We start from the raw sequence: 13,236 nt of genomic DNA, 5'->3' as shown, positions 1-13,236 counted from the left end.
TGAAGTATGTGCAGCTGGATTTACTTATTTTTTTAAATTAGTGTAAAGAAAAATCGGAAGCGCTGACATTTTTTAATTAAACTTAAATAGGCGAAGGTCATGAAAAAACAATTAAACTTTACCTATTTTATTATATTATAAACTATCTTAATAGTCCTGATTTTATTTATATACAAATAAAATACTTTTTCGTTTTTATATGAAACTTATCTTTTATTAAATATTAAACGATGCCCAAACAGTAATAGTTTTGTTAAAAACATTTTTTTTTGTCTTTAACAGTGTATTGAAATAATTTTTTTTTTTTTTTTGTAGTATTCAAGTATCTGTATTTAAAAAAATAACACAGGAAACACCAATTAAACTCATAAATATAAATAAAAATATATAATAAATAAGTATGTACATATCATAAAATTACAAACTTCTTCATAGAAAATATCATCACAAAAAAAAATCATACAAAATTTTGAATTTGTTGTTTAAAAATTATTTAAGCAGAAAAATTAGGGGCTATATAAAAGTATTTATAATTATCTCGATGTAAGTGTATATTTATACGTTATTATAGAAATAAAAATAGATAAGAGTTCAAATATGTGCAGAAATATATATGTATATATATATATATATATATATATATATATATATATATATATATATATATATATATATATATATATATATATATATATATATATATATATATATATATATATATATATAGAAGATTTATGAATAAAAGATTAGTTAGTTTTAAAAAATAGTAGTGTTCAATAATTAATAATTGATAAAATCGTAAAACTACGTTTTAAAATATTAATATATTAATATTATCATATCAGTTATAGGTTTACATTCTTACACTTATATGCGTTCACTTTTAGAAAGTTTGTAATCCAGAAATATTCCAAAAAGCTATGAGTTACCTTAAAATTGCTAGGTTTCCACAATTGTTTTTATTATTGGTGAAAAATTATTATTAAAAGCCTCTTGGGGAGTAGGAAGTCTATCTTTCGCAACCGCTGAAGTTACGCGAGTAATTGTCTCGGGAACTGACAAACGAGTGTTTTTATTCGAAATGGAATTGGAAAAGTTTTCTACGTGTTCGTTGAGTTTTCGTTTTATCAAATTCTGATGACTATTTTTAAAATTTTTGACAATTTCTTCGACTGCTACAAGTTCATTGACATGTAGCTTTTCCGCAATGTTTTCAAAAAATTTTACAAACTGATGAGTCAAATTACCTCCTGAATTTTGTGAGTTTTTTAACGGTAATTCCATTGGGTTCATACTTTTGCAAGAGCAAAATTTATCAGCTGATATAAATTTATTACAGCCACACCGGTTTATTCTGACTCCTTTAATATTTTCTTTACTATTTGTTGGCACACCAGAGTTTAGTTCATTTTTTTTGTCCTCATTATTACCTGTTTTATAAATTTGTACATTATTGTCACTGCTACCATCAAAATTTCGATCTCTATTGCTGTTTGCTTTGTTTCCATTATTATACTCGATTATTTTAGAAGATAAAGCTGAAGCGCTTGAAGGTAACCCAGCTCGGACTGAATTATCCCACAACTGGTTATTACTTTTTAAAAGATTTTTTATTACAGTTTGTTTTTCTTTACTGACATTATTACAGTCAACTTCCGTTCCCACAACACAGAGAACGCCTTTCCTATTTAAACCTCCTGATATCCCGTCAAAAGAGTGGAGGGAAGAACCGCTATCACCTACCATAAAACCAGCATTGTTCAATCTGTTTTTAAATCTGTTGATGAGCGAGTTTTCTTGGTTGAGACTGTTTCCATTTAATTTTGTTAAATCTTTTTTTTTGCTTCCAAAATTTCTATTAATTTGATTATTAAAAATTGGATTAACAAAGTTTACTTTTTTGTCAACGTTTCTATATATTGTGCTACACTTTGTGTTATAATTGTTGCCAGTAAATAAAGCATTTTGTTTTTGGCAACTGTTTCCAGTATTTAGAACTTCACCATTTCCTTTTCCATTTTCGTTTTTAATTAAATTTTGAAAAAGCTGACCATTTTGTGCACTTATTCCGTTTACAAAATTGTTAACTGCGATATTAGTTTTTCCATTTTCATTGGGAAAATGATTATCAGCTTGTTGATTGTTACTCATATCATGTTCTCTATTCTCATTAATAAATCCGCCTGTATTAATACGAACATCTTTGGAATCATCAAATTTATTATTATTTTTAGTATCTAATAAGTTATTTACTTTTTGTCCTTCTAGCATATTATACTTGTTGTAATTAAGAATATTTGCAATATCCGATTCTAAACTTTTGACTCTGTTCGTATCTAGATTGGTAACTTTATTTTTATCTAAATTAACTGCTCCATCCATTGGTTCATTACTACCAAAATTTAAAAATCCAAAGTTACTTGCGCTGCTACCTGTATTCATGACCCCTTTGTTACCTCTATTGATTCCTACATTAATGGCATTATTGTTATATGTATTGGTAGCGTCACTTAAGATTCCATTTTTATTTAAATTACTACCTAAATTTTTGTCTATAAAATTATTTATACCAGCTACCAAATATTCATCAGCTTTGTTATGAATGTTATTTACATTTCCATCACGTCTACTACCTGCCTTTCTGCCGCCTTGAGCATTAAAATTGTTATTCTCCGCTCTATTAAAAGTTCGGAAGTTTGTTGTTGTGCTAATACCGTTGCCAGCCATACTGATTAAGTTATTACATTCATAGCACCCTCCAGCATCTTTATTTTCATAAACATCTATGTTATCACTATGTGGTTGACCTTCGTTTAAATTACCCTCTTTATTATTGTTAAGGCTTATTCCATTAAAACGTGCAGCATTTATGTTTTGTCCGAGATCAACATTTCCTATACCAATTTTAATTCCTCCGCTATCTACATTAATATTCACATTTCTATTTAATGTCCCTGAATTTCCATTTAAAATTTCATGGTTGTTCTCATTACCTTTTTCATGAAAGCAATTCCCTACAACAACTTCGCAGCCAAGATTACTGTTTCTAATATTGTTTTCTATTTTCTCATTATTATTTGCGTATTCTTGAGACTTACCGCCATTAATGTTTGTGTTAATCATTTTATTTTCTTCAATATTTCCAAAATTTCCGATACGCGCATTATTAGGACAATTAATATTTTTGTCACCAATACCAGCAGAATATACACCGTTAACGGCAGTTTTTTCATTTACAGCACCTCCATTAGCGTACTCACCGTTTGAACCAATTTTACTAGATCCTATGTTCACCGAGTTTGCGGCATTTTGACTTACCTGGACATTTTGTTGACAATTAGTTTCAGTTTCTTTTCCTTCGGAGTTGGAAATTTGATTTTCACTTAACACGGCTGCGTTATTAGAGTATCTACCATCACCGTTATCTCCACGGTTAACGTTGTTTCCAACATTGTTATTATTTTGATTGTTACTATTAATTTCACCATTACCGTAAATTCCAACGTTATTGTTAGCTCCATCATTACGGTTAATTACATTATTACCGTTAACTCCCTCATTACCGTTAACTCCACCATTATTGTTTACTCGACCATTATTGTTAATACCATCATTACCGTTAACGCCACCGTTACCATTAACTCCATTGTTAACGTTGATTCTACTATTACCGGCAACTCTACCATAGTTGTTATCTTTACTGTTACTATTTACTCCACTATTATTGTTTCCTCCAGAGCTACCTGCATTTTCTTTACTTCCAGTTCTGCCGTTAAATCCACCATCATTTCCATCATTTCCATTACTATTAATATTGCCGTTAGCTTCATTATTGCTATTATTTATATTATTGACATTGTCTTGCCCAATACTGTTACTTCCACCATTACTGATTCCTCCACCTTTATTATTTCCAATATTTCCATTAGCTGGAACATTATTTGTACCTGAATTGCTATTTCCATTCTTTTCGTTTTCACTTAAGTTTGTATTATTTGCTTCGTTTTTAACTAAACCTCCCCCTTCTCCATCTGTTTTTGAACTATCTTTAGCTGCATCTTCGTTTCCTTTACCATTTTTATCATTTACTGCACCATTACTGTTAACACTTTCATTACCACCATTATTTCTATTGTTTCCTCCATTTTTATTAGTAGAATCCTTGTTGTTTTTATCATTGTTCGTTAAATTATCTTGAGTTTTGCCGTCACTTCCTTTTAATTCAGGAGTGTTACTGTTTTTCTCATTCGACCCACCAACATTAGAAGAATTTCCATCTTTACTATTGTCACCAGAACCTGAGTTGTTTTTATCTTTGTTAGTTAAATTATCTTGAGTTTTGCCGTCACTTCCTTTTAATTCAGGAGTGTTACTGTTTTTCTCATTTGACCCACCAACATTAGAAGATTTTCCATTATTTTCATTATTTTTATTGTTCGTTCCAACTTTGTTAGAAGGAGCCTTATTATTTACATCATTGTTATTGTTACCAGCACCAATGTTATTTTTATCTTTGTTGTCGCTTGCCTTTAATTCAGGGGTGTTGATGTTTTTCTCGTTTGACTCATTTGCATTATTAGAACCTCCATTTTTTCCATTACTTTTATTGCTGTTTCCTTTTGACTCATTAGGGTTATTATTGTTTTGATTTTTAACATTAGGATCATTATTATTTCCATTATTCATATCATTGCTATTGTTATTAGCACCCATGTTATTTTTATCTTTGTTGTCACTTCCCTTTAACTCAGGGGTGTTGATATTTTTCTCGTTTGACCCATCTGCATTACTAGAGCCTCCATTTTTTCCATTACTTTTATTGTTATTTCCATTTGACTCATTCGGGTTATTATTATTTCCATTTGAAGTAGTACTATTTCCCCCAACGTTCATATCTTTTCCAACATCTCCAGTGTTATTCTCTTGATTTTTATTTTGATCATCTTTGCTTTGAGAATCATTTGCAGTTTTATTGTTAGAACTTTTATTGTTTTCAGAACCATCTGGTGACTGGTTTGATAACTTAACACTTACTGCAGAACCTCCTTCAAACATAGGTTCTGAAATTTTTTCTGGAAAAGGAACTCCTAAACCAAATACAGCTCCACTTGTTGCACCAGTACCGGCAGCTATTATTGCTCCTACCATACCATTATCTCCTTTTCCGGATGGATGATTCAAAACTATGAAAAATATAAATAAATTAAAAAAATACACTAAATAAACTAAAATAAATTTTCAAAAGCTGTTAATGTATACATGGGTATATATATATATATATATATATATATATATATATATATATATATATATATATATATATATATATATATATATATATATATATATATATATATATATATATATATATATATATATATATATATATATATATATAGTTGTGAATACCATTAGTATAGTGAAGAATTCTATGGAAATATATAACTACAATAAATTGATTTACTTAAGATGGAAAACAGTATGTCAAAACACCGAAAAATAAATAGTTTTTTTCAAGATCTACTTATAAATTGTTAAACATGGTAAAGGGGCATTATGTTATTGGGCTGTTTTTCCTGGTATGGTAGTAAGCTCGATTTTTCAATAAGTAAAATTATGTTTTAATATATGTATGTAGAGGTATTTATAAGTATTATTACTAGTATATATTATAACCAGTAGCAGATGACAAAGACTTGTTTCCATAATAACAATAAAAGGGTGTTGGATTTGCAACCACAATCTGTGGACCTAAATCCCATAGAAAACTTATAACTAAATTCCAACTAGCAGTTGTCAAAAACTAGTTGACTTAATGTCTTCAAGACACAAAGCAGTACAAAGAAACAAAGGATACGTTACCAATTATTGACCAAAAATTTATTCGGTCCAAGACACCAACAAAAAATTGTTTTTACCCCTTTTTTATATCTTGATTTAAATCGTTTTTTTTTATTCAATATACAAATATTTTAATCCTAATTTTTTAAATACAGATGACATAATTTGAAAAGTTATCTCATAATTTCAAAAAATGACATAAACTAATTTTTATGTGCTATTTCTTGTATTAAGTTATTAAATATAGTTTTCATTAAAATTGAAATGTATTTTTTCATACATTAGCATAAAGCAATAGGAAATAACAAACTTTTACCTACTTTGATTCTTTTCTTTGCAAATTTAAATGGCGAATGACGAAAGACTTTTTTATACATGTTTTTTTTTTTTTTTTTTTTTTGCAGAGAAGAAAACAACAAATATACAGCAAACTATAACAACAATAAAACACGGCAAAAAAAAAAAAAGCTCAATTATTGACGTTTGTGCTCCATTTCTAAAAGTGATCACAAACACAAACAGAATTTTTTTTTCAGGAAACTCGTCCTTAGCCAGCTTGCTTTGTCTCTAAATAAAAACTTTCTATGGTTTGAAAATTTTAAACAGGCCGTTTTTCTATATTTAATTCTTAATGTAAATATAGTCGAAGAATCTACTCTATATTTATTTTTATTTTTTTTAATTCTATATAATTGTAACTGTTTTTATATCTTTCTCTCAACCCTGCAATTTCAAAACACAAACCTTGACAAACGTGACCGTTGCGTGGAAAAATAAATTAAGCGCGGATAAGGAAGTTTACAACATTTCTACCGTATGTTTGCTATAAATTGATTACAAGAGCAAGTTTAAAAAAAAATGCCGATCATTTATATATATATATATATATATATATATATATATATATATATATATATATATATATATATATATATATATATATATATATATATTTATATATATATATATAAAACATTTTAAAAGTATTTTATACGCTAAAGTTAAATTTGAAAAATATCCAAATACTTACTTGGTGAATTAAAAGAGTATTCCAAGCCAGCAAAGGGATCACCCATAGCGTGGACTTAAAAATAGCATATATATTTACTTAATATAGCATATATAGTTTTTAATAAATTATAATTTTTATGACTCTATTATTTTTATATTTTGTTCAAACAACTCTTAATGTAACTGTTTTGTACAATAAAAAGGGGTTACTATAACAACCTTATTTGTAAAAGAAGTCTGTCTACATAAGCATTTGTTTTATATTGGCGTAGAAAATTTTTCAGAGTTTGTCATTAAAAAAAATATTAAACTACATTTCTCTGGAAAATAGCTAACAAACGCAATAATATTTGGCAACAATATTTTTTTATGCTTAACAAAATAGACTTTTTTTACGAGATTGATTGTAAACATTGACAACAAAAAGCAAAAAAGTTCTTACCGATACTTCCACCTAAATTATAAGTGTGCCCTAACTGGGAATCAAAGTCTGTACCAATTCCAACTTTTTCATGATTTTCATTATATCCATGATGAGCATCAAAATTTTGAATTATGCTTTGCTGATCATGAATATGTTCAGACTCATGGTCCTGAATAACAATATGATTATGATTATGGTCAACTTCATGATCATGACTATTCTCATGATCATGATTACGGTTGATTTCATGATCATGGTTACGGTCAATTTCATGATCATGGTCATGGTCAATTTCATGATGGTTGAGTGAGTTCCCATCGGCATGATTATGATCATAAAATGCAATATGATCACTTGGTGGCAATTGGTTATGATAGTTGTAGTTGTCTGATGGAGGATGAGACCATATATGTGGATTACCACTGTTTTCTATTGTTACGCCATGCATGTGAGAGCTAGACATCATACTTGTGGGCATGTATATGGTATTTGTATCGTGACCCATATTACTGAATACTTTACTTTCGAGATTGTGGTTTGCAGTAGAAACTTTTTGATTGCTTGCAATTGTATGAGAAAGCTTTTCATTTACTTCATTAAACCTGTATCCAGGAGAATTTTGTGAAGCGCCTGAAAAATGATAGTCACTAGGTTTTTTAAGCAAAGACCCGCCTACTAAAGGGTTATAAGCTCCAAGAATATCTACTGGACTCTGAGGATATTCGTGAAAATCTTTATGGGCTTCGCTTACTAGATTCAAATTATTTGTTGGGTGAAAACCATTATTAGTCTCTCTTTCAACTCCATGTTTTATCATGGGCCATCCTTTCGGCTGATTTTCAGAATGATACTCCAGTTCATCAAGAGTTGGATCATCCTGTAGTGCATTTAACAGTTTATAGCTCAGAGAATGAACTGACGGTGATAAATCTTGAAAAGATTCTATTGATGTTGCATCTTCAATAGCCTTGTCTTTTGAATCTGCCGCTAATGCAAGTTCAGTGTTAACTTCGTTCTTAAAATTTCCAAAAAACCCATTTGTCTGAAATGATGGTTTTAATAAAGAGTGGCTATTGTGAAAGTTTGCGTCCCACTGAGGCTTAATATCGTTTGATATCCACTGTTGTTTGTTGTCATTTGCATCCCACTGCTGTTTACTAGCGACTCCAACATTTTCCATGTTGTATCTATTTGATTGAGTGTTTCTCAAAAGGTTTGCAACGTAACTATTTGAATTCAAACTAGAATGATCAATTATTTCGTCTCCACAGCCTTCTGCAATGACTACCTGCCCATTTTCAATACATGATTTTAGTACAGAAGTGCTTGATTTACGATTGATTTTTGGTTTTATTTTTTGTGATATTGAAACTTGTTTTAAACGCTTATTACTATGATTATTTGATTGATCGCTTAGCTGCTTAGTTGTTGAACTGGTCGAATGAAATTTTGTATTTTTCGAAGTTTCAAAAGTTTCATCTATAATTGGTACAATTTGCTGGTCCCAACGTTTCAAAGATGGTTTGTTGGAAATTATTTCTGAAATCAAGTCTTGCTCCCAAATTTTTGAGTCAACTGTTCTTTTTTTTAATTGACTTTTGTTTGTAATTTTTGCACCTATTTTTGTGTCATTTTTTCGTAAAACTAATTTTTGGTTACCAAAATCTTTTAAGTACATTTTATTAGAAAAAAAGCTTTTATTTTTTCTAAAAAAACCTTTTCTAAAGTTATTGGATTGACTTTTGCTATCATTGCGTAAATCAAAATTTCTGGTGGCCAGTTTTGGTTCAAGAAGCGTTTCTTTGTTTTTTTTAATTTTGTTTTTAAACAAAAAAAGTTTATTTGGCCAAATTGTCCTACTTACTATAGACTTATTTTGACCAGAAAAACTAGATTTGTTATGACCAGGTTTGAGTAAAAAACTTCTCTTCACAATCATATTAAGTTTACCACTTCTTGGTGTTGACATATAAAAGGGTTCATCTTGGACAAGGTTGACAAGATGAGATGATGACGAGAGGATATTTGACGAAGTATCTAAAGTTAATAATAAAGAAGTTGACAAGTATATATGTATATAAAATATAAAATCAAAGTTTAAGTTGATAAGTTTATAAACTACTTGTTATTGATAACAATATATATGTATAAATATATATATATATATATATTATATATATATATATATATATATATATATATATATATATATATATATATATATATATATACATATATATATATATATATATATATATATATATATATATATATATATATATATATGTATATGTATATATATATGTATATATGTATATACATATATATATATATATATATATATATATATATATATATATATACATATATATATATATATATATATATATATATATGTATATATATATATATATATATATATATATGTATTTATATATATATATATATATATATATATATATACATATATATATATATATATATATATATATATGTATATATATATATATATATATATATATATGTATTTATATATATATATATATATATATATATATATATATATTATATATATATATATATATATATATATTGTTATCAATAACAAGTAGTTTATAAACTTATACCCAACAAACATTGTTTTAGTGGATTTGCAGTGGACATATGTAAGAATTTGTTAGCGGTTTATTGGAGTTTTGCTCATTTGTTAGTGGACAATTCGTGGCAGCCGCAATAAATGGCAACCCAATAACTTATATATATATATATACATATATATATATATATATATATATATATAATATATATATATATATATATATATATATATATATATATATATATACAAGTTGTTTGTCAACCTAATCTTTTTCTTTTTCTTTAATTTTTCAAACAAGAAATTTACAAAAAATTACCTATATAAAGAGATAAATTGTATTAAAGTTTAATATTTTTTTAGCACTGTTTGGATTTGTTATAGAAAAACATTATTTTTCATTATCATAATAATTAAAATTTATACTTTTTTTCAAGTAAAAATTGCAAGATTATAAATTTAATAATAATAAAGTTTAAAAGGGAAAAAAAAAATTAAATTTTTTTAAATAGATATGAGTCAAAAACCTACAAATTGTGAGTAAAGAATTCAAGAATTTCTTTTGATTAAAAACAAGAAAAATTCAAGAATAATTTTGATTAAAAACCCATGTTATATATTATCTATATTACAAGATGGGACATACATATACTTTTCAAAAATAACTTGAAAAAATGAAAAAAATATATTAATTGATTAGAAAAATCAATAAAATAAACTTTAACACCTTTGACTTTTTATTTTAAAACCACATTAGGTTAGATTTGGCTATGAATTGCATACAAATACGCCCATAACATCTCCTTTTTTTATTAATAAAAATAGTAAATACCTACTTGCTACTTTCTAATTCCTAGTTCCTACCTCATAGGTGGGTATCTAATAATAAATTGTGAAAAACTCGAAAACCCTGGTGTATTTGCTATTAGGGGTCTTATATTGAGCCGATTGTCAATAGATCTGAGATCGTAATTCGAATTATTAAGGCTGATACTTGATAATAATGAAAAAATAGCTGATTATCTCAAAAACAATGAAGCGGATTGGTCAAAATAATGCTCAGCACTAGTACATACTTTGGTTGACGATAAAAAAAAGTTCTAGTTAAGCAGTATTTTCGTTGTTAATACACCAATGAATAAATAATACAATTGAATTAAATGTTGGAGATTTTTTGATTTTCATTTTTCCTTCTAGTTTTAAAAATTCTGGTTAAATTATTGACATGATTTTTAAATGCAAAATTTTATTCATAAGAATATCTACAATTTTTGTAGTTTTGCTGTTTTTATTTCAATATTATCAGCATCGGTAGAAGAAATATTATTTGGTAGATATTTTCTTAAAACTAGGTAAAAAAGAGTTGATTTGGTTTTTTTAATGATAATCAATGGTTTATTTAGTGTTTTTTTTATTAGTAACAGTACAAGATTTTTTTGAGTTGTTTATATCGCTAAATAATGGTGTAATTTCAGTTATCCATAAACATAGTTTACATTAAATCGGAGGATTTATAGATTTTAGTAAGCCCCAGGTCCCAGTATAAAGCCTTAGGAAGGGTCCCAGTATAAAGCCTTAGGAAGGGTTCCAGTATAAAGCCTTACGAAATCACCTAGGTTATAGGTAAAAAAATCTGAACTCAAAAATTAATTTTGAAGTATTAGTTGGTTAACTAGTTATTTTCTGCCCTCTTGATTATCTCGATAGCTCTCCTGATTATCTCGATGGCACTGGTAAAAGAATATATTATCAATAACAAAACATAATAACTGAAACAAAAATCATAATCGAGATTTAAAAAAATCTCATTAAAAATGCTAGAAAATATATATTTCAATTAGCAAATTAAAAAATGTAAACTTTTTTTTTAAACATATTCACTTTCAACAAGGCTGCAAGCAACCAATATTAGAGTTGTGAGTTAATAGAAGAGAAAAGATAAAGTTATAAAGCAAGATAACGATTAACAGACAACTTAAAAGATTGCTAGTTAAATGAATCAGGAAAACAAGATGAAAGGAGCGAATTCCAAAGAACTGATGTTTGAAGAAAAAACTAGACGAAAAAATTTTTTTAGAGCACTTAGGAACAGTCACAGTAAAAGGATGCGATTTAATTGAGAGACGAGTAACACGGAAGTGGGTTTTAATAAATGGCATAAGAGACGCAAGCTCTTAAGAGCAGCGCTCGTTTTGTAATTAATGACATAATGTGCTTTATACTATATTTTACCAACCTTACTTAAGTTAATTTTTATTAATTTTTAGAGAAAAACATTGCAATGACGTACAATCATCTTTTCTTTTTTTACTTATGATTACAAAGTGCTCCAATAAGATCTAATGATCTTTTCAAAGAGCACCGTAGATGAGGCTTTAATAAGGAAGTAACTGCTTTTTTCCTGACCGAAGTGCATTAACTGCATATTGAGCTCCGGCTGAAATATAGTCAAAAACATATAATAGTACTAATAATATTATAAAAAATTAGGCGTTTCAGAAATTTATTTTTAGAGAGTAGTACTTATTAAATGATACATTTTTCGACAAAGAAAAATAAGGTTTAATAAACATAGAGAAAAAAGTCATATGACGCCTAAATTACTTACTGGCTTCATATGCGGTGGTATGCAGCGGTACAAGCCCAATGAATAAAAGTAACAGTTCAATTGCGTACCTAAAAAACACAAAAAATAAATTGCACGCTTACGAAATAATATAAAAATTATATAAGGTTGTATAATGACAAAAATAAAAAATAAAATCAAAAAACATCGGTCGTTACTTACATACTGGTATACCTATGAATACATTTTTATTGTACATGGTCGTCTTTACACATTAAATAATTTACTATTTAGCGTTATTCTTTTTATTCAATTTATTTATCATTTTTTACTTAAAATTCTCGCAAACTTGAGAGTGAACGACCGGGTCGTTGTGAGCGTCAAAATCAACCTTCATGTTTGATAATCATGCGGAATGTTTAATAAACAGCTGTGAACCGTGTAATTAATTTTAATTTTTTTTTTTTTTGATGCAGCAAAATTAAGTTTTAATTAGTCATTAAAATGAAGATCAAAAAACGTTTTAGATCATTATAATTGTATGTTTAGATAATTATATGTCTTTCTTTTAAAACCAATAAATAGATGAATAAATTACAAATTAAATATCAATATTAGTTATAAAAAAAAATGACATTTAAATCATTTGCTTTTTGCTAACCAAATAAATTTAGGTTTAGTCCTAGCTTTAACTTTTTTTATTTAAATATTTATTTACTAATTTTATATATTTTTTTTTATTTAAATTTTTAACTTAAAGAAACATATTTGCTGCTAAAGTAATGTTGAATTGACTCT

The 13,236-nt window shown here is 27.2% G+C and overlaps 1 protein-coding gene across 1 annotated transcript; it reads right to left on the bottom strand.

Moving 5' to 3' along the window:
• Window positions 1-815: 815 nt before the first annotated feature.
• On the bottom strand, window positions 816-12,883 carry LOC105849994 (putative uncharacterized protein DDB_G0282133). Its single transcript, XM_065791343.1, has 5 exons — window positions 12,661-12,883; window positions 12,481-12,548; window positions 7,295-9,313; window positions 6,872-6,925; window positions 816-5,183 (listed from the first exon to the last, which is right to left on the bottom strand). Coding segments are annotated over exons 1-5 (6,387 nt in total). The 5' UTR covers window positions 12,663-12,883; the 3' UTR covers window positions 816-939.
• Window positions 12,884-13,236: the final 353 nt, after the last annotated feature.

The sequence above is a fragment of the Hydra vulgaris genome, chromosome 02 (assembly GCF_038396675.1).
Source record: "Hydra vulgaris chromosome 02, alternate assembly HydraT2T_AEP".
Classification (NCBI taxonomy): Eukaryota; Metazoa; Cnidaria; class Hydrozoa; order Anthoathecata; family Hydridae; genus Hydra; species Hydra vulgaris.
Note: the sequence above shows the minus strand (reverse complement) of the source record. Positions and strands in the feature narration are given on the sequence as shown.